The sequence below is a fragment of the Odontesthes bonariensis genome, chromosome 8, assembly GCF_027942865.1.
Source record: "Odontesthes bonariensis isolate fOdoBon6 chromosome 8, fOdoBon6.hap1, whole genome shotgun sequence".
In the NCBI taxonomy this organism is placed as follows: Eukaryota; Metazoa; Chordata; class Actinopteri; order Atheriniformes; family Atherinopsidae; genus Odontesthes; species Odontesthes bonariensis.
Genome location: NC_134513.1, coordinates 35247921 through 35271563, shown reverse-complemented (window position 1 = coordinate 35271563; position 23643 = coordinate 35247921). Strand labels below are relative to the sequence as shown.

General features: G+C 42.5%; 1 protein-coding gene across 1 annotated transcript in view; it reads right to left on the bottom strand.

Moving 5' to 3' along the window:
• The window catches only part of ptprr (protein tyrosine phosphatase receptor type R), a 55733-nt gene that overhangs the window by 15779 nt on the left and 16311 nt on the right, over positions 1–23643 (bottom strand). The window contains exons 3-8 of the mRNA XM_075472295.1: positions 9983–10096; positions 9757–9906; positions 9259–9366; positions 6570–6692; positions 6365–6486; positions 5592–5726 (exon numbers count right to left, since the gene is read on the bottom strand). Of these exons, the coding sequence (XP_075328410.1) occupies positions 5592–5726; positions 6365–6486; positions 6570–6692; positions 9259–9366; positions 9757–9906; positions 9983–10096 (752 nt within the window). The remainder of the gene's footprint in view (positions 1–5591; positions 5727–6364; positions 6487–6569; positions 6693–9258; positions 9367–9756; positions 9907–9982; positions 10097–23643) is intronic.

Genomic DNA, 23643 nt, shown 5'->3' with positions numbered 1-23643 from the left:
TATTAAGAATATGGCACCATAACTAATCTGTAAAGAAAGCACAGACCTCTTAAACTCTCAGACCAGGTAAGAAGGCCTCAATCAGAGAGAAAACACTCACAATGGTTCGACTTCTGGGCCAAAAGAGTCCCCACCATCACTTCTGGGACTGATTAACCCAACAATGAGCAGGTAAATGGTTCATGTTAACCACGGCATCATACAATCCTGTACAGCATTGTTTTAAACCACTTTCCGTTACACTCAACATGTGGGGTAAGGTTCACAACACAGTAAACAGAGGGTGGATCTTCGGGAAACACTCCAGGACCAGCGATCCCACAATTAAAATCCAGAGGAATTTGGCTCGGAGCGTCAACAATACAACAACAAACTGGCTGGCAGTAGCTCAATAAAGCAAATGTAGCTCATGAGAACAAATGTGACTCTGAAGGGGCTGCAGAGCTCCACAGAAGTCAATCCAAATCCTTCTGGAAGAGCGTCCAGAAAAATTGAATAAAACACTGGTTAAAGAAAGAAAAGACAATAAAAATGTCCTCAACCTGGTTTAGTTCCCATCGATATGATCGAGTCTGCGTTTGAAAACTTTTAATGGAAGGTCACAGTGTGACAACAAGGGTTGTTTACAGTCACAGTTCCTTTAATCAGCTCCACAACTTTCATCAGTTTAGAGCCAATCACTCTATTTCTTATCGCCTCCATCTGAAAGACAGACAGCTCATCAACAGGAATGTAACAAACAACACAAACTAACAGTGTTGGTGGACAAAATTACATCTTTCACCGAGTTGGAAGGAAAACACAACAATAAATATTCTTCAGCATCAGTGAAAATCCTGCATTGCATCCTGTTTAAGTACACGCAGAAGACTTCCAGAAGTCTCGTTATCTAATAACCACACCTCGTAATGTTGGTGAGATGTTATGGAAAAAGATCATCAAAACTGTGGCTGCTGCAGCTGCCCGAGGTTGAAATAGTTTATATATTTAGTTGAGTGGCTGCCAACCCAGCGCAGGGGCTGAGCCCGTCCAAGAGGTCATCAGATTAATCTGCAGGGTTATGACACCAATAATGAGAAAGAAAAGAAAAGAAAAGTCTGTTTCCAGTTTCAGGATTTTTCCCTAGTCTTTCTCTTGCTGAGTAATTTGAGCTTCGGTGGAGAAATGTAGCCTGACAGGCACAGGCATGTGAAACAGTTTCACTCACAGCTTGATGTTCAGACTCGTGCCATTTTAGTGTTGGAACAGCTCAACTTTCAGCTTCAGTCTCCGTGCAAAGCCAGCGTCATACTTGTTGTTCTTCATGAAACCGCCGTCTGTGAAGTGTAGTGAACAAATCCAAACCTTTTCCCGACGGTGTTGCCGGACAGGACAAACTAATTGGATCCACGATGCTGGGCAAATGGGGAAGCTGAAAAGGGTCAACTTGCCCTCACAACCAAAAACACATTTTCTTTTAAGACATGTCAGAAGCAAACACAATGCAGGAGCTCTGAAAGTAGTGGATCACTTGTTCCAATGTTAAATCGTCACTGTAGATAATGTGCACCATCTAGCTGGGACGCACTGCCTGGTGGATTTCACCATAAAAAGGAAATCCGGAAACGATGATGTAATAAAGGCCAAGTTGAAGAAAGGAAAGACTATAAACTGTATAAAATGAGTTCCTTCTGCATAGAAATACTAAAACATGCTTATTCCACTTTTTGGGTGACATTTAAGGTGATAAAACAAGCCAGAAGACATGGACATGAATGCACAGCTGACTTAGACTTTAATTGAATTCACATCGAGATCAAAATGTCAAAGCATTACAGAGTTTAATGTGAGATGTTATGAGATAATCAGTGTCAGCAGCTTATATAAACTGACACATACGGCTTTAAGAAAAGTTCTTTAACCTGACACTTTAAACGGAAGTTTAAGGGAGACCTGAGGAACTTGGAGGTTAATGTGACACGGCAAGAGGAAGTGTGTCCAATCAGACGCCTCCCTTCATCATAACACCAGCCTGAGGACACGAGGCTCTGACAGAGACGAACACACACACTGCTTATAAAACCAGAAGCTACGTGACTGCCCAACTGTAACAACAAGGGCTGACACACGTTTACATACATGCGTTTCCTCCGCTGTCTCTTACACCTCAGTCTATGACAAATGAACAGGGGTCAGATACAGCAATCAAGAGGTCGATGGATTTGGGCTCTGTGTAGTTCCTGGGGCACGGGGGGAGAGATAAAGAAACACTAAATCAAATGTCCAGCTGTAAAGCAGGAAGCTCTTCATCATTAGGTTTTACTCATCATGTGTGCAGAAAGTTTGAACACCTCTGGAGGTTTTTTAGCCCTGAAGAGTTAACTGAGCAGTGTTCTCAGAAAGTCCAGAAGTCTAAGCTTTCTTTCCAAAGCCTTAACCGCATTAGTTTGCATGATTTCAGACACGGAAAAGAATATTAGGCGATTCTTTGGGAAACTGAAGAGATTCCAGTTTTCGGAGAGTTTAATTAGTGTGTTTAGACACCATAAGGAAAGGAGAGGTGATCTTTTTAAATATTTAGACTTCTTAACGACCAGAAAGCTCTGAAGATTAAAACTGATGCTGATGAAGCAGAAGAGGAGAATAAGACACAATCATTTTTTTATATTAGGAGTGAACAGGAACGCTGCAGGTTAAGGTGAGAGAAGTAAACTGCTGAAGATTCATCAGCCTGACGCAGCCATGCTCTGCTCAGATGCTGCGACCCTCAGAGTAAAACCTCTCCTGCCTCTTCCTCTCCACCATCAGAAGGTTTTAGGTAAACATCTAAAAAACGGTCAAATATGATGCTTCAGTTCTCTTTTTCGCACACGATTCACGGAGGCCCGTTCTGTGAACGTGAACCTCGGTCCGCAGCCTAATGTTGAGGATGGCAGCTAATATGGAGAAAGAAAAGGCCAAGACCATCTTCTAAATCCTGCCAGGTGGTCCTCTGTACCGGCGGCAGGTTAGACTCAGCTACAGGGTGGAGGATTATTGTCTTACAGTGTGATGTTACACTCGTTACATTCAGGTCAATCTGCCCCGCCCCCTTGCTGGGCTTTCAGCATATTTTCTTTAGAAAGCTGAAAAATGTTCTGGACAGTAATTTTCAGGACAATTTGTTTTAGATTGCGAGCATATTTGTCCGTTCCTATATCGAGAGAGAAAGAGAAAAAAAAAAAATCCCTTTAATATGCATTTAGAACATATTAAAAGTGTGATTATTTTTAAATTAATCTATCGACAATCAAATAATCACAATTAAATATTTGATTCAACTGACAGCCCCAGTAATAATGTATCAGTATGAACATAATAACTGACTGTCTGACCGGGCCCACAGCTGGACTGGGACATACCTTCCCTGAATAAGCAATGATTGAAAATTAGATTAGATTAATTACACATGAGACAGCTCGGAGCCTCGCAAACAAACTTTTAGTCTCTCAGCTAAATGAGGGCGACTACTAAGTGGTTAATAAAGATGAACTCCTCCTCCAACTTGTTTTGTTTTGATTTTTGTAAACTGAAAAACATTCACAGAAACTGAACTCCCCAGATGCTTAAACTGATGTGTGAAGATCACTCAGCTCCAGTTCACACATCTGTTTGGAGGCTCCTCAGCAGCACGTACACAGCTCAACACCTGACTGCCTCAACAATCACAGGTTAGAGGTTAATGCACTCTAAACACACACACACACACACACACACACACACACACACACACACACACACACACACGCACACACACACACACACACACACACACACACACACACACACAAACACACACACAGAGGGTTCTTCCAAAGATAATCATGGTGAGCGGTCATTAGGAACGTTTCCATCCAAACGTTGTGAAATTTTGCAGATTTCATCCTGTTTTGTGTTCCTCTCTTACCAAAGTATCTGCAGGTTCAACTTTTACAACTCTTTCCCCTCTTACAGCTCAAACAGCATCATACTGAGGAGTTTCAACCTTTCAACATCACCCAGATTCCAGCTGCGTACAGATTAAAGCTTCAGCCAGAGGAAAGAAACAATATGAAAAACATCCAGACTGCAGGTGAACAGTGTCTGTGTGCACATTAGGATCCTGCTCTGCACTTATAGCATATTTTTCATCACATTGTGGAGTTTATACTGAAAAACAGGGTTCATAACACAATATCCAGGTTCCAAGTTTAGTCCCTAAAGTTTAAGAGGAAGCGTGTCATAGAATCTTTTGGTTTGAAAGTCTACAAATTCCCTATTCTTTCCTTTTATTCAAGCTTTTTAGAGTTTAACAAAGTAGCAGAAGTTGAGATGCTTTTTGCAGCTGAAATTTCATGAATGAACCCTTAACTCGGACTGTAAGCACCTGATTTCCTGCAATAGTATTCTGTGTTTATTATTATTATTATGACTTTATAGTATAGAAATCCCTTAAAGTGATAGTTCGGAGTAGATTCAACCTGGGGTCATTTGAACCGTGACATCCAGCCAAGTAGCCCACCCAAAGTTTTTTCGATATTGGCTGAACATCAGCTGAGTTACTGAGTTATCCCGAATAGCTTCGTACAAGTGCTAATGGAACCTGGCAGTATCTCCAAAATTACCACACTAAAATCACATGCCATGACACCAAACTTCTACAGTAGTACAAATATGGTCTGTACTCACAAAACGATGCATTTGGAAGTTTGTACATAGTCCAGGAGTTTATTATTATCAACACAAGCCTAATAGCTTCTCTGCTGCTAAAGCTGCGTCAACGTCACTTCCTGGATCTGGGAGCTTCAAAGTAAGATGAGGGTTGATCTACTACTGTAGACAACAAAGCAAGGCTGCTCAATTTCTCCATTGATAAAATAAATTCACAACTCTACAACATAAAAATTCATTAAAAAAAAATCATGTAGAATATAGCATATACTTTGTTGTCTACAGTAGTAGATCAACCCTCATCTTACATTGAAGCTCCCAGATCAAGGAAGTGACGTTGACGCAGCTTTAGCTGCAGAGAAGCTATCAGGCTTGTGTTGATAATAATAAACTCCTGGACTATGTACAAACTTCCAAATGCATCGTTTTGTGAGTACAGACCATATTTGTACTACTGTAGAAGTTTGGTGTCATGGCATGTGATTTCAGTGTGGTAATTTTGGAGATACTGCCAGGTTCCGTTAGCGCTTGTACTAAGCTATTCGGGATAACTCAGTAACTCAGCTGATGTTCAGCCAAGATCGAAAAAACTTTGGGTGGGCTACTTGGCTGGATGTCACGGTTCAAATGACCATAGGGTGAATCTACTCCGAACTATCACTTTAAAATTCCTCTAACCCCAACCAGGCAGCGTATGGAGGTAAATGAACTCCTCCATGAGAAGAGTTCTCTGACCTGAAAATGGTCCCATTCTAACTTCAGCATTTAACATCTGAAAGCGTGGAGGAGGTTGGGGTTAGGATAAACTCTTTCCGGGTCTGTTTTCAACGAGTTATTTAACGATTTGTGACATTTTGCCGTCAAAAACTCGGTTCTCGGTGCGGCTCTGCGTCGTTTTCCCTCCACAGACACCCAGCTCTCACCTTTCTTGCAGTCCTGCAGCAGATTTCATCCTGAAGGGGGAGGGGCAGGGCTTTAGCTCGTTACTGGTTGTCACCGTGGCGACGCTGGTCGGAGGGGTGTGGTTGTCGGTGCTGATGACAGGGACAGGGGCGGGGCTACGAGGAAGAGATGAACAGAGATTAGAATCTAAACGTGATTCGAATGGAGACAAACTCCCATTTAACATCTGTCGCCACTCAAGGTGCACGTGTTCCAAACTGCTGCTGAAGACCAGAATGTAAAGGGACCTCTGAGCAGATGAAGGTCATCCAAACACACGTCTTCATGGCTCTGCAGGTCATGTAAAGGTCTGCAGCCAAAGTTACAAAGTTTGATCATTTTCTGAACTTTGTGTTCATTGAATCATTGATTAAAAAAAATCAAGTCACCACACGCTCGTGTAGGCGATCGGTTCCATCAGGAGTTTGTGCAAATGGATTTTCAGCATTTATCAGAACCTCACTGTGGTTTATGGGTGTTCAAAATCCATCAAACAGAAAGATCAGGAGAAGCTTAAAGTTGTTACTCGTGAGGGGAAAAATACAAGAAACTAACATTAAAAACAGCCGGAGAATGTTGGTCTGTGGTCAGAAGAGCGGAGCTGGAAGATATTCACAGTGACGACTGGGCAGAGGTAACGTCGCTGTGAACTGTTCAGGCTGCTGTCACGTCCTGGATTGGTTAGTTTGGACCTCTCTAAATGAACAATATCACCAATATCCCATCGCCAGATCATGATGGGATGCAGACTCACCTGGGAAGAGGGACGGCAGGAGGAGCGAGGCGGCGGCAGGCTATGATTGGCTGCTGCTGGAGAGTGGGTGTAGCTACAGCTGGAGGGAGCTCAGCCTGGACCATGCTTCCTGACGTCACAACCTGGAGAACACAGACACTCACAGCGTCATTACCTCCCTTTTTCCAGGAGCGAGAGGAGACAGCTTTGGAGGCGAGGTGCAGACCTTGGTGCCCTTTGACCTCTGGGCGGAGTTTGGAGGGATAGTTGGGCTCAGGTGGAGCCCAGGGGGCGGAGCTTTAAGCTGCCTCTCAGAAACCTGAACCTTCTCCTTTAGTCGATATAAAACCTGGAGAAACAACAAAGAGGAAAAAGAAATGAGACTCACTCAGATTAAACAAAGTTTCAGGTGCTCCACTCTCAAGAATTCAGAGAAGCTAAAAAACAGAGACTGTACAGGAATATAAAATCCCTGGTTATGTTTCAAACATCACAGAATATGAACTTCATATGTTAGACTGGAGGTCAATGTCAGAGAAAATGATGCAAAGTGCTTACGTGGCTCGATTAGATTTCTTCAAAATTTAAGGTTTTACATATTTCAGAAAAGGTGAACATTAAAAGTCTGAATTTCAGAAACTGATGGATTGAAATGCCTTTTCTTCTCTGAACAAATGCACATCTACACATTTTTAATGACCGACACTCTGTGCTACTTTAATCCTCACATTTTTGACCTGAGGTCGATGATTAATCAATGTCATTTTATTGAATAATTCTGTCCATAATTCACACATTAAAAGGTGAACAAACTCCAGAGTAAGCAGGTAAACTGTGAGTGGAGGGAAATGGTTGAAAAGGAAGGGATGTGTTTATTATTAACACATCAGATTATATAACGCTGATTCACCGGAGTGTGGCTCCTGTGTGCAGGAGCTCCCTCGTGTGGAGAAAACGTCACCCTGCAGCTGAGAACAAAACAAGAACACAACTGCAGAGATATGCGTCTGAAATGTTGCTCTGTTTTATCAGTCATTATTTCAACATTTTCTCAGTTCAGACTGATTCAAACAGTCTACAACCTATCAGGATTTTCAGACTCGGTGATACCCAAATGACCTCTTTTGGAGCTTACTTTATCTTGCTCAGTATAATTAAATTTAATAATACTTTTTTTTCCTAAATCATGAGACACCTTAAAACAGCTGCTGAGAGGTGGATTAACTGAACAAACCATCAGGTGATGGTATGATCAGTTATTTAAAGGTTAAGCTTTTATTAACCCATTTAGACCTAAAACACCTGGAAAAGAATGCCTGTAAAACCTATGGGCGATTTCAGAAAGACCCCCTAAAACCTGAAGTTTTTCTGGAAATTCAGCAATTGTGTCAACGCCTACTAAATGATTGATTTCTCAGCCTCTGTAGCAGATAGAAACAAAATTCAAAAAGTATTTGAGAGCTTACACCTGTGGCTTTCTTTGGAAATTGAGTTTATTTACATACACCTTCACGAAAATAGAAAATGTAAAAAGTAAAGTGCAGGAACAGCACTATTTTCAATAAGAAAACAGTAATAAAATAAAATAAAATTTAATTTTATATTTAAATTATTTATTCATCTATTTATTTTATCGCCAGTAATCTCTTCGTACTGGCAGCACAAGGAGCCCAAACACATTCCAATAAACGTTTCCATCTCCGGCACAGTTACGTGTGACCACCTTGCCATCTTTGCTCGAGCTGGAGTCTGAAGTACCTGCTCACTGTATCTATTCGCCTCAGAAACGAGATGCGCCCAAAGCTCCTCAGTAAAAATATGATTAAATGCCTGCAACGGTGTGGCATCTGCAGGTAAATCCACTTTCTCCCCTGGTGTGCGGTTGAAATCTCTCCGTCGATTACGGTGGTAATTGTCAGTCTTCCACTCACATTCAAACCCTTCAAAATCATCCTCGTCGTTATCGTCATCTTCAAACATATGTGCTCGCCATAAATCTCGATCAGTTGGGTCAGCACGTTCATCAGCATCATCAAAGCCAAGAAACTCCTCACAATCACTACCGTCTGAAATGTCTTCCCACTGAAAGTCCTCCATGCTTGTTCGATATAACTTAACTTCAAAACAATGACACGAGGAACATGACGACACTCTCACGTGTCTATTATAATGCATTTCATTGGCGCAGAGGTCAGTAATTGGTGCAAAACAACCTTATACATGAAAAAAGACGTGTACGCTTTCCCGGCCTTAAAGGTAGAATAACGCAACAGCGCCCCCGGCTTTAAAGGTAGAAATGCGGCAACGCTTTCCCGGCCTCAATGGGTTAATGGACAGATGTGTGGATAACTGTCAGACAGATGTTTCTACAGATCAATAAAAGCTGTTGTACAGGTCAGAGGCATGAGGAGAGGAGATGAGGAGACGCTCATTAGGCAAATGAGATGAGCCTTTTATGCCTCGTTGTGTCAGGACGGTGTGACCTTTGACCTCAGGTATAAATCGGCAGAAGACAGCTCAGCCAATCAGAGCAGTCGAGGCGGGAGCTTAGACGACATGTAGAGTTGAACAAAAAATATTCTTCCTGTTAAATTCAACACCTGGCGGGTCCAGGCTGGAGTTTGGACTTAAAATGATGACATCTTGTTAATAATCATTCCTAATCATAATTTTTCAATAATTTATTTTTATTGTTAAGTTATTTTTTTGTCTTTTAATCAAAATATCTACATATTCAAGCTTTGCCTTTTTTATCGCCTAGAAATGAACTAAAACTTTTCTTTTCAGGGTTCGGTTGATGTTGCTTTGCTTTGTTTATTTGACTAGACGACCCTTTTAAAAAGGTCTCTGGTTTTTGGATTCATCAGTGTGTGTGTGTGTGTGTGTGTGTGTGTGTGTGTGAAGCTGTAATTTACCATCAAGCAGGTGATGACGATGATGAAGACGGTGAAGAAGAGGACGACCACATAAAAACCTTCTCTGCTCCACACGTGATCCCTCTGCTCGCCCTGCAGGACGTTTTTCTACAGAGACAAAGTTCAAGATGTTTTTACACCTGCTTCTTAACCCAAGTTCAGCTTTTTATTCCTGGGTGTCTGTGTCTGAGAACCTGATGCTGCAGGAAGATCAGAAAGAAATATGAGAGCAGCCATCTTTAACTCTTCTACTGCCGACATTTGGATCTTGAAAAAGCATTTAATACTGTTAACTCTAAATAACTACTAAATCCATCCATAAAGCCTGATTGGTTGGCTCTGCTCTCAGATGGTAACAAAGTTTCTGCTCATTCACAGCATTAATCTGATCTATAAAGCTCAGGCTGATCGACTGGACTTTAATGGTTCTATTAAACTTTCCGCAGCAGCACTCTGGGCTCATAGTCACAGTCCATCGCCTGTCTGTCAAACACACACCTCAGCTGAGACCTCGGTGATGCCGAAGTGCCCCAGGTGGCGATGAAGCACCCTGACGTTCAGTGATTGGATGACCTCCTCAGCTGCGCGGGGCTCAGAGATGCCCAGCCTATCAGAGGACACGAAGAGCTCGATGCCATTCTTCTCCTCCTGTAAAAGGAAGCCACGAGTCAGTCAGAGACACAGTCACCCAGCGGAGAGCGACGGCTGAAAGAGTGCGACTTACATTCAGCTGGTTGATGTGAACGTGTCGCACAGGAACGCCCAGCGCCGCTGCTAATCCCTCCCGAAACCAGCGAAGAAGACTGGCGTTCAGCCTCTTCACATCCACAGCAAGGTACTGAGAGACAGAAGAAGAGAGACCTCATTAGTCCGCCATGGATTCTCTCATTACAGATTATCCAGCACTGGATCTACTGGATCGATTTTATGATCCACTTTTGATTAACTGTGAGATGACGGAGACAGAAAAGTGGAAATAAGATGCTGTGGACATCTGCAGCAGATGAACAGGATCTGAAAGTGATGTCCTTAAGAAAGGAAAAAATCCAGCAAAGACCTGACACAGGAGCTGAGAGATGCATCTGGACCTTCAGCTGATCCATCTGCTGTTGGCCCAAGCCTCATCAGAAATGGGCTCCATGGAAGGGTGGCTGTCAAGAAGCCGTTCTTCAGGAAGGGAAACAGGGAGAAAAGGCTGAGCTGTGCCAAAGGACACAAGAAGTGGGCTGAAAATCAGTGGCAGCAGGTCTGATGGAGGGATGAATCCTCCCCAGAGCCCGGAGCTCAACATTACTGAAGCAGTGTGGGATCATGTTGGCAGAGAACGGAACAAAAGGCAGCCCACATCCAAAGAAGAGCTTTGGGATGTCCTTCAAGAAGCCTGGAGAACTATTCCTGAAGACTCCTTAAAGAAAGGACAGAAAGCTCGTCTGAGAGGGTTCAGGCTGTGTTGGAGAATAAAGGAGCTCAGAGCAGATATTCACTTTAAAGCTGCTCAGAACTGAACTAACTCTGGTTCTGCCTCAGATTCTGGGTTTATGTTCATGTTTAAACATTTTTCAGTCACTGCTGTCATCACCTGTTTTCACAGAAATATAGAAAAAAAAATGAGAATCAAGACTTTTAAAAAGCACTATACATAAGAAAAATAAACAAATAAATGCACCAATGTAGACGATGTAAAACTAGTTAAACATGAATCATTAAAATAGCCCATTAGCAGAGATTTAAAATCTAAATCGGATCGTTTAGGAGCTCCGCTCTGCCTCCACCTTTTGTGCTGAGCTAAACAAAGAGACATACAAAGCATATTGATTATCTCGTCTAACTGAATAAAGAACTAAACAGACTCAGAAAATATCAGATTGTATCTTTAAATGAGGTTAAAGAAAACAAACAATAAGTCTGACCTCTGCATCTCTCCATCCATCAGCTTCCAACCCACCAGCTGCTGCTGCTCTAACATCACTCTGTGAGTGTGTGTGTGTGTGTGTGTGTGTGGGCGGTTGTTGGCTAATGGCTAAAACAACAACATGTTCTGCTACCACTTAATTCAATATGAGGAACAAAAACCACAGCCAGACAGGCTCAGCACGCAGCGCTGATGTTATTATCAGCTTGTGTCTGGTACTTGTGTCTATACTTTGTTCTGTTAAATAAACTCTTGTTTCTCTCAGCCTCAGTACAGAAAGAAAGCAAAGCCTGACCAACAGATAAATAAGTAGCAAAGAATAACGACTCAGAGAAAGGAGGCAGCTAATCAGCCATCAGGTGGCATTTCCACTGTAAAAGGATTCCCAGAAAAACAAGGTGAAAAATCTCCCACTAAAGATGCTGCCATTTTCTGCCATTTTAGTTCAAACAGAAAATTAGACAACAGAGCAAAACAAAAATGTAATCAATCAATCAATCAATCACAGGTTGACAACCCAAAGATTCTGATTATCAGACATAACATTTTTAAACTAACAAAATAAAAGTTGTCAAATCTGTGTTAAAAACACAACATGCAGAGATAATCAATTATTAAAAGTGTTTCAGGCTGATTCTATGTCAATCAAATCAGCAAACAGCTTTAGCTATAACCTGCAGTAATTCACCGAACTCTGTTTAAGCAGATAACCTGTCAACTGAAACAACCTGGAAACATCTAAACGCTTTAACAAACGGCAAAAAGAAACTCATTGACAACAAAACTGTGCAAAGAAAGGAAATAAACAGAGAAAAGCCTCGAAACAATCTTACCAAGTAAACATCCTCCCTGTCGACCACATGAAGCTTTTCACTGAATGAACACAGAGCAGACGAGCCGCCTGTCAGTCACAGCTCAGGGACTTTTCGCTCCATTTCCTGATCTAGTCATTCTTTGATCTCTGATTGGCTTAGAGCCTGACAGAGCACAGCCTGCCACCTGATTGGCTGTTGTCCAGCTAATGCCATTATCCTGCTGCGCTTCCTGTCAGGATCAGGTGCTATTTCTGTCTCACACACACACACACACACACACACACCAATTAGCCGATAGCCGTTTGGTTCAGCGAGGAGGGGGGAGCGATTTGGATCAATCATAAATGAGAGGGGAGGGGGACTGGGGGCTGGACAGGAAAAAAAAGGAGCAGGAATAAAACAAAGGCTTGGAAATGAAACAGCTGAAGAGTGGAACATTAACGGCAGCTATTTTGGGTCATTTTGTGAAGCCAACCTGCTGAACACACACCCTGATTACAGGCTCAAACACTGAACCCACACCATGTGAATTACTGTTCGTCCTTCAGTGAACATTACACTTGATGGTTTTAGACCATTTCTAAGCAAAAAGTGCCTCTCAAACGTGATAGATCCCCTTCACCCTCCTACATGACAATAAACTGAATACATTTGGGATTTTGGAAGCTAAACAAACACGATTCATGTCTGTGTCGGTGCTACAGTTCGTTTGGAAAGTCGTGGTCGGGATCCAGTTATTTCATCCACAGCTGGTGGAGGTGTGCAGTTTCTTCTTTTAGAAATGAAACAAACAGATTAGGAAATCAATTATTACGCTGATTAGTGATGAAAATAACTGTTCGCACTGTAATCAAATATATATGCAGGTCCAACATACGGTCACGTTAATAAGTAAGTACACCCTCCTTTCATGTATCAAAAACTTTTTCATCCAGTCCTGACTAGGCCTTAAAATGAGGTAAACACAACACACGACGTATTACACCGTCTCATTATTCACTGAACAAAAACTGAGACAAAACACAGAAGCAGTGTGTGAAAAAAACAAGTGAACCCCTGATCCAGCAGCTTGTAGCAGCAGCTTCAGCAGCAGTGAGTTGAAGTGATGGTTTCCTGTTTGATGTTATCAGTCTCTCTCATGGTTGTGGAGGAATCTTGGCCCACTCTTCTTTCCAGCGCTGCTTCAGCTCATTGAGGTTTGCAGCACTGGTTTCTGCACAGCTCTCTGAAGGTCCCACCACAGCATCTCAGTCAGGCTGAGGTCTGGACTTTGGCTGGATCATTGCAACACCTTGATTCTTTTCTTTTTCACACATTCTGTTGTAGATCTGCTGCTGTGTTTGGGATCATTGTCCTGTTGATGAGCCAGTTTCAGCCCAGCTTTAGCTGTCGGACAGACGGCCTCACATCTGACTCTAGAACACTTTGGTATCCAGAGGAGTTCATGGTGGACTCAATGGCTGCAAGGTGCCCAGGTCCTGTGGCTGCAGAACCAGCCCAGATCATCAGCCCTCCACCACCGTGCTTGACAGCTGGTGTGAGGTGTTTGTGCTGATATGCTGAGTTTGGTTTCCTCCAAACGTGCTGCTGTGCATTATGAGCAAACATCTCCACTTTGGTCTGGTCTGTCCAAAGGACATTGTTCCAGAAGTCTTGTGGTTTGTTCAGATGCAGCTTTGCAAACCTAAGCTGTGCTACCATGTTCTTTTTAGAGAGAAGAGGCTTTCTCCTTATTATTTCATTTTGTCCTGATACATAAAACCTTGACATCTATGCATGTTATTCATATAAAGTCAGATAACCTCGCAGGAGAACTAACAATTTTAAATTACATTATAGTGTATAAAACGCCATTTATTCAACATAATATAACTGTAGCTATGAAATGAATGTAGCGCTAAAACATTCATAAGAGACTATTTTTAGTTTTTAAAAAAAACTGTTTTTTAGGCTCATCTTGAGTTATTTCAGGGCCTTTTTTGTTGTAACGTGGTCAGACAAACCACTGCTGGTGGTACATTGGATCAGCTCTGCTCTCTGATCCGTCTCGGTTCTGCTGCTGCTTCACCCAACTCAGTCACATGACCGCTACTGCGAGGCTCTTCTTTGATCAGAGAGACATAAAAACTGACATGAGACTGAAATATTTCACTGAATGAGCAAAGACACTGTGGATTGTCTGTGTGTGTGTGTGTGTGTGTGTGTGTGTGTGTGTGTGTGTGTGTATATATTGTACTACTTCTTTTCAGAGTGCCTGCGGGGGAAGCGTGGGAGTCACATGCCCATTGAGCTCTGTGACATCACACACAGCTGGATGAGCTGATGTGAGGTTAGATTATTCATGCGTGTTGCTTCCTTTGAGAAAAATGTGCAGCACAGAGATGAAATTACCTCAGACCTTCCATTTACACTCAGATTTTTTGCTTCGTGATGTTTATTTTCACGTTTTTCTTTCTAACTGGATGAACATGAATCGGCTCATACAGTTGTATGTATTTGCAGTCTTTTTACACAGGTGCTGTAAACTTTCAATCTCTGCACCCTGGTTATTGGAAATGGTAGCTGGGTGGGATCATCACAATAAGGCCCAATCCCAATTCACCCCTTGGCCCTACCCCTTACCCCTTCCCCTCCGTTTTGCGCGTTCACGTGTAGAGGTAGTGTTGTCCCAATACTCTTCCAAAGCCGTTCCCCTTAGCCCTACCCCTCCGTTGTAGCCCTTGAAACGGAGGGCTTCGGCCAGGCAGACTCCGTTTGAAGGGGTATGATATATTTCCCAGAATACAACGCGACTACCGGGAGATCGCGAGTCTTTTTTAAAAATGGCAGAAGCGAGAGCACCACACAAATGTAAGTTCTTCGATTTTTTTTTGCCATAATTTAACTGTTTTAATCGTTTTAAGTTGTGATAACTGGTGTATTCTGTGAGTTTAACATGGTGGCAATGTGTAGTTATTTTCTGTTATAAACGCACATGGGAAAAGTCGCTATTTTACATGGAGTAATCGGTCAATGCATGTGAAGGTGCTGCGAAAGAGTTGTCGTTTTTTAAATTGTAACACGAGTATTTACAAGCAATGTAGTTGGTTAACCATAGAGAAGTTCCTTTTGAGTGACATGAGCGTCATTTCGCTACCTATTATCACAAGTATTCATATACGACTGATTCACAGGGACTCAAGCACAAAGAGCCTGATCAGGTTTAGCGCCGAAAACGAAGATCTGTTTCTAAAGTCATCCCCATTCCCAAAAAGAATTAGGAAGTCCAATCCCATAATGGATTACCTGATACAGGAGAGCCTGAAGGAGCAGAAGCGCCACGAGCAGAAAACGGAGCGCTTTTTAGCTCGGTTTGAGCGCATGATAGACAAACTTTACGGTGAGTTGATGCGCCATGCACATATTGTACACACAGCCACCACTACCGCATTCTGAAACACCTTTTTTAATTTTTTTTACAATGGATGAAAGTGCATGCTATAATGTCATGTCGTGTCTTGTTCCCCCAGAACATCACTGAGCCCATGCAGCACCTCCGATGTGACCTCCGCTGTTCCTGCTCCGGTCATCTCGTTCTTGATGATTGCACTGTTGCCCGTTTATATTCATACTGTTTATTGTCCATATTTGCACCACACACTTTACAGCAGACACTTTAAGCTGTTATTTCTGAAAATAAGCTGCCTTACCAGTCTGTAATGTGAGCCTAATAAAAGAAATTAAGGACAAAAGGTTTGTGAGCATGATTATCACATCAACATCATATTAACGACTGGAACGGATATTGGTATGAAGAGATTTATTATACAAGGGATAACAAAAAAATTGGGGTACATGTTGTGGTCCAATGGGCAATAATTTGTAGGACGACCCGTCTGCTGGAAAGAAAAACATGGAAAGATCAGGCTTTCATCCTCCCAAACCAACACATTGATAGCACACACAAGGCAGTGCATTTATTTATGTCATCAAATCTGAACCTGGTACAAAGAAAACCGCTTCAAAAACGCACGAGCTGCATGTTTATCCCAAACGGAACGAGGCGAGTAACAAAGGCTAAACGTTAGCTTATGCTTTCAGCTAGGTTAGCCAGGTTAGGATACTACTCCAGTCAATAAATCAGCAAATCCAACGAGACAAGCAAATTGTTTCTATATTACACGATATCACAAATGTACAGTTAGAAGCACTTTCAAACACACACACAATCATTTTCACACGCCGGCTCTGGAAGCTACCAGCTGCTCACTCACACGCGTTATTTGCATTAATTTATAATTCTACATACCATAACAAGATCCAGCAATGCTCCCAGATGTCGAAGACGCCTTCGCCTGATGGCACTCCGTCGATTCGACGCAGATATTTCTAAAAATATCCGAATAGCCCAGGACAGCGCGAACACCACAGCACCGGTCATGTTTGTTTACTTCTGGCTAAAGCTGTCGCTTTTGGTTACGTAACAACTGACGGCGCGGACTTATTACGTTCGTGAGTGTGAAGTGCTGTCCCAATTCGAAGGGGTGACATTCCTAGCCCTTCGCCTACCCCTCCGTTTGAAGGGGCGAGGGGTAGGGGCGAGGGGTAGGCGAAGGGGTAGAAAATAGAATTGGGATTGGGCCTAACTACAAACATGTAACCCCGTGGTACCGACAGGCCAACAGAAGGGGGTGCCAATCACCTGCCACAACCGCAACGTTCACCTTTTTCCATTTTTCATGTGTCTGTGTGTTACAGATCACCACCCAATAGAAACGTGATGGCAGTGTGCCTTACAGATTTACTTCAATGACCTACTTTCAGTGGTTAAATCTCTTACTCTAATTTTTAGGCCTATTGTCACAAAAAAAAAAAAAAAAATAAAAAAAATAAAAAATAAAAAAAAAAAAAAAAAAAATCAAGAGAAATTGGGGCTAACAGCTATTACTTTTCACTTATTTAGAATAAAGTTCATTCATATTCATCATTCTCAAATGTCCATGAGCAACTAAATTCAACGTCATTATAATGAGTTTTTTTATGATCTTTCAGCGCAAGTCTAAAAAGTAGAATGAGTGTTTAACCAGGTAAAAATAAACTTTGATTTCAGCATGAAAACATTTAGAGATAAATCAATGTGTTGATGAAGTGAACAAACAAATATATCCCATTCTGGTCATCATCATTATTATAATATCATTCTAACTATAACCAGAGATTCTCTTCTAAATAACAACCGCAGCTTATCAACCAGTCTAACTGGGCGGCTGAACTATCCAGTGGTTCAGCTGGACATGTGGCGTCTCTGTTGCTGAGGCTTTTGAAATGTCTGGCCTACAAACCACCCTCCAAGGCCTCGCCATCCTCCGGAGGACCGTGCTGCCAACAGTCCGTGCACATCTGACACCGGATCCCTATGCTTCAACACAACTGGTTCTCCTGCCAGGTGTCCACTGCGTTCCTCCAGGAACCCAACTCTCTTTTCCGGTGGACGCACAGTCGTGGTTGTCAGAGGACCTCAGTTTTCCAGTTACATTTTTAAAAATGACTGACCTCCAATGGTGTGGAGAGTTTTACCATCCCGATGGAATAATGGCGTGGTTGTGCCATCCAAAACGACCACTGGGAAAAAACTCCCTCTGCGATAACCCGAACTAACAGAACAACAATTTCCAAGAGTTTGTGAGATCTTTTGACTTCACGTTCTGCATCTCGTCCCAGAAAACTCGTTTACCTCACGCATCTGAGGCAACAAGCGAGACTGATCACCAGTGCTGATGAGTATTTTCAAAATGCTGACTGGACACAGTTTGAAGGGTGGCTTCAGTTTCAGCTTTATAAAACGTGAATAACAAAAAATATGTTCCAGTGTTTCCTCGAAGAAAGAGATAAAGGAAGCATCGCCGCTCTTTTGCTCAGCATTTAAAGACGGTTTGAGGAATTCCAGGTTTCTCTGAGCTTCATTGAAAACTACTGAACAAGAAATGAATTACTTCCAGGTTGCTCAATAACTGTGGTTTGTATTCGAGGGTACAAAAACACTCTTTTCTTTAAGAAAACAAGTGTCCTGAAAACATAAAACCAAGCTTTTACACAGACTCTGGAGTTAGCTGAGCCTGCAGTTCTGGATCAATCTGTGGGTTTGAAGTGGTGTAAGGTTCCCTCTTCTACAGATGCAACACACACCTCTGACATGAATAATTTATCAAACACACACACACACGTGTGTGGGCAGATATTTGAGCTTGCTGTGATTTGGTTCTACATGTTTACTGGTAATCACAAATATGTTTGTAAGAGCTCAAATGCAAATCAGAGAAGGATGTCCTGATTGAGCAACTTTTTAAGCTCATACTAAAACAATAAAGAAATCACAATTATGTAAAAATACAATAATAAGCATGTTTAAATAGAGGTTATATTCTTTATAAATAGTGTTGTAGATTAGCCTGGGAATTCCCATGCTGCTTTGCGCTCGATTTCATTCTCACTGCAAAGTCAGCCTGGAAACCACCGCCCTTATTTTTGCTAGAGTTTGGGAACCAATCACAGAACGGGGGGGGGCAGCAAGACGATGACGACGTCTATGCGCTACACCGAAGCTTGTAGAGCGTTAATCCAACATGACAGCGGACACAACGTTACCGTTCAATGCAGCCTTAGAAAGTGTTTCGGAGTAGATTCACCCTAGGGTCATTTGAACCGTGACATCCAGCAAAGTAGCCCACCCGAAGTTTTTCCGATATTGGCTGAACATCAGCTGAGTTACTGAGTTATCCCGAATAGCTTAGTACAAGCGCTAACGGACCCTGGCAGTATCTCCAAAATTACCACACTAAAATCACATGTCATGAAACCAAACTTCTACAGTAGTACAAATATGGTCTGTACTCACAAAACGATGCATTTGGAAGTTTGTACATAGTCCAGGAGTTTATTATTATCATCAACACAAGCCTGATAGCTTTTCTGCTGCTAAAGCTTCGTTGACGTCACTTCTGGGATCTGGGCGCTTCAAAGTAAGATGAGGGTTGATCTACTACTGTAGACAACAAAGCAAGGCTGCTCAATTTCTCCATTATTAAAATAAATTCACAACTCTACAACATAAAAATTCATGTAGAATATAGCATATAGGCCTACTTTGTTGTCAATTTAAGTAGCTTAGAGCGCAAGTTTACTTTTATTTTCCATTTTTTTCTTCTTCCTCGTCGAATTTCTGTCGTCATCTGGTATAAGTGATACAATTGGCTATGAATCGCGCGCAAAGCAGCATGGGAAGAACCTGACGTCATTTGATAGACATTCGTAGCGCCCAATAAACGGCTCTAGGCATTCGTAAACCACGCCTCAAATACGAGAAAATGCACACCTAGTTCCCAGACCACCATCTCATCGAGATTGTGGACGCGTCAGCCAGGCTAGTTGTAGATCTTAAGTTTGTCTAAATCCAATGATGTCAAAAAGCATTTGAAATGAATGTACATGGGCTGAGAAGATGCTCATCTCTCAAATCAAGAGGTTTCAAGGTATTTTCAAGGAGACGTATTTAGCTCCTTTTGTCTTAATGAGCGCTCTGTGACATGCTTTGGCCAAATTAACTCCGACAGTACAGCAGCTCCGTCTTCTTCCATTAGTGTAGACCTCTATTCAGGCAGATCATTCAGTTTATGCAGTGACCCACTGACTCTACTCTGCCCCTCTTTCTGCCTCCTTTGAGATATTAATAACCCTTGGAGCATGTTATTAGGGTAAGAGAGAGCAACAGTTCATAAGCTGAGAGCTCCGACCACACCATACTGACACAGAAAAACACCTGGCTGGCAGTTTCATTCTTAGAGTCTTCCATTTCCTACATCTGCGGTTGGAGCGTGGACAGCTGGGAGCTGCTGATCGCTCTTTTAGTCATGTGGTGAACATCTTCATTTCACTGAATGCTTTCAGATGTACAGAACCTAAAACAAAATGCCAGGGTTTCATTTTTCTACGTTTCTGAGTCGGTAGTGACTTCAGACCCCTGACAAAAGGCTTAGAAGCACAGACAAAACAGGGAGTTTCCCATAATATGTGCAATTCAAAACATCAGGACTGTTTCAGGATCTGCAAATAGTCTCTGATGGACACAAAGTAAACAACTCTTAAATCAAACTGCCTTTTAATCATATTTTATAATGACTGAAGAGGTCCAAAAGAGAAGCAAACCAACCTGAGCTGAACACAAACGAATATAAAATAGAATATGTAATAGAACACAAACGATTCATCACATGTCGCCTCGACTACTTCAGAGTTCACGTGTGACATCCTGCACACGCATGCTGTGAGAAGCTGACGCACACACACGAACACACACAGAGCAGTGCGGTCATGTGATCAACTGCAGGGACGGGAGGTGACTGGGTACCATCTGGGGCTCTCGGCTTCCATAACAACAGGTTACATCATATCATATCACAAACTAAACCATCAAACCCTCAGGGGTCAGGGGTCAGCAGGCATGACGAAGTTTCACATGATGAACACTGACCAGAGAAGCTTTGAGGCCGACATGAAGGCTGGAGGTGGAGCAGCTGTTAACTGAGGTTTCTGAGCGTCACAAACGGCATACAAATTAATCTTTAGTTAAAGCAGATGAAAGAGAATTCCCCGTCAAAATGTATTTTCTTCACAGAAGTAAACATTTGACCTTTATAAGGAGACATAAACATTCATTTCAGTGACATGGTTACACCCTAACCCCACATTTGTAGGCGACTTTAGATTAAAGGGTCTGCTAAATTCAAGTAACGCCTTCTGTAAAATACAAACTTAAACAAGAAGCCTGAGCTAAACCTAAAGCTGAATTAATTTTAATCAATTAGAGCCGGAACTCCAAAATTCCTCCCAACATATCCACTAGAAAACATTCATCATCTTATTAGTATCTTGCTTGGTACCAGATGTTTTCCGGTAATGTGAGTGAATGATTCGGGTATTATTAGCAACACATTCTCCTGTCAAATGAATGAGAAGACAACCCAAATGAATGGGGAGTGCTTTGAGGCCTTTTCAGTCATGAAACTCTCCGTCCATTAGAGCTGGTTTTCAGAGTGATGGAGCAGCAGCAGCCTGCAGGGACAGGTCATGTGACCACACGCAGGGAGTTAATACAGAAAAGGCTTCACACAAGGCTGTGTTGAGCCTCACAGCAGTTTCTCATTGATAAAAGCAGAAAGAGAAGGGCTTCAATCTCAGACTCGTCCAAAGGACAATCCACTCCACAACAAGACACCCAGAATATGAGCAGATGGAACCCTCAGAGCCTGCAGAGGGATCCACAGACAGAGGGGGGACCGGCAGGTAAACCATCTGTAAACAACCAGCGTCCCCATCTGTCTCCACACTGCCTCCACTCCCACAATGCATCTGTGGCAACGACACCTCTGACTGCTTTGGGACACGACTGTGTGAGTGTAGGTGGTGAGACTTTGCAGAGGAAGTGTGTAAATATTCAGTTAAATTAATCATTTGAAACATTTCTACTATAAATAAATGTCTGCCCGCTGTGAATCAGACTGTTTCAGGATTCCACACGTCTCTCTGATACAGGGAGAACAACACAGTGAGAAACATTTTGTTTCACATCTATAAAACTGTGCGACACGTTAAGAGCCCCCTCTCCATTTCTTTGTTTCCTTTCAAGCAGCCAGACTTTCCTGTAATCTTTAAAGTGTTCCTGATCAATAGTTCTCCAGCTTTCTGAGGCTCTTTAAGAGTTTTTCTTTGGACATTGGCTGTTTTTTCTTTGTTAAGCCACTTAACACTGACCTATGAATCATTCAGGCAGGAAAAAGGCTCCTAACTCAAGGGATGAACCAGTGTTGTGTCCACACAGAACAGACAACTTAGCAAAGAAGCCGTTTTAAACTGGATCTTTAGGCACTTTGTTCCCAGCAGTCTGTCACAGAGACACATCATTTGTTCCCATTTCTTTAACTGCATCTGTGAAAAACAGCAAAGATAACACGGTCTGACAGACAGAAAACATATCTCAGCATGGTGTGCAATGTATCCTTAAAACATTTGAGGAAACTGGACAAGTCATGCTGTGGTATCTGGCACCAAGCAGTCGGGAGCAGATCCTTTTAGTCCTGGAAGTTCATGAGCTAAGGATCCATGGTTCGGAGCACATTGCATGGATGCTCAACTGGAACAAGATGTGGAGATTTTGAAGGTCAAGTAAACACCTAAACTTATGTTCTTCAAACCATTCTTGAAGCATTTTTGCAGAGTGGCCGGACTCTTCCTTCAGAGAGTAAAATCTATGAATTGGTTTACTTTGTCATGAACCACCAACCCAAACATCGTTGCTGACAAAGTTTCCCTGCAGAAAATTTCCAAAGCATCACACTGCCCCCCTCCGGCTGGTCCATCCTGGTCCCTCATCTTCCACCGGTGAAGCTTACAAACCCAACCATCCACATCCAGAACCTCCAACTTTTCAGCAGTTTGGGCTACAGTAGCTCTTCTTTTGGAACCGACAAAGCGGGTCAGGCTTGCTCGACTTGTGCATTAATGAGCCTTGGTTGCCCAGGACCCTTTTGCAGGCTCATTAGTTTTTCTTCCTTGGACCACTTTTGGTCGGTACTGATCACCACAGAGTAGGAAAATCCCACCAGACCTGCAGCTGTGGAGATGCTATGACCCAGCTGTCGAAGTAGAGTTCCTTAAATCCTTTCATTTATCTGCATTATCCGCTTCCAAAACATCCACTTGAGGGACACCTCTCCTGCCTGATAAACCCAACCCACTGCCAGGTGAAACTGGAATGATGTAATGAGAAAAATAAAAATATTGTTCGCAATTTTAGTTTCTACTTTTTGTATTTAGCTCTCAGCATTGGACTGTTCCGTCTGTGCCCAGCTGGGAGACCACAGACATCCACAGAAACAGCTACATCTACACTGGACATCCAACCCCACCATGCATTCATTCACTGAGCACAGTCACATGTTGTTGTAAAGAAAGTGAAGAGTGTCTTTTGTTATTTACGAGTTAAGCTCATTTCTATACGAGTATAAGACTGGGCGATTAATCGAGTTTTATGATTTCTCGAGATGAAATCGAGAAAGATTTTTGACATATCGAATTTCTCGAGTTAAAGCTGCGGTCGGCTACTTTTTTTTAGTCATTAGCTTGAACTGTCATGGGATTCTGGAAGTAGAATATTAAATAGGTTGTTTAGGAAAAATAACGAAATCTGTAGCTCCCTCTGAAGCCTGTAATCATGCTTGCAAAAACCGAGCGCTCCCGGCTGTTTTTAACCAATCAAGTTAGGGTGGAGGAATCCTACCTGTCAATCACAGCTTGTGCACACGCTGCTGAGCGTGAGTCTGCCCCAGTTTGTGAGCGCTCACACTGGTGTGAACTCACGTGCACAACCTCGTCCACAGAGGGGGAGGGGTTTGGGGGGCGATTCGGAGCTTGTTAGAGGTTGGGGGAGGGACCTGAAAGTTGTATCAGTTCGAATTTTCCGACTTTAGACTCGCAATTTTGAAAACCTGCCGACTGCAGCTTTAATGCTGTAGAACCTAAATGAACAAGATTTCGCCACTCTGATTTTCCTTCTGTGCTGTGGAGCTGTTGAGCAACCAGGCTTCATACGAATGCTAAAAATGCTTGACCCTAGATACAATCTCC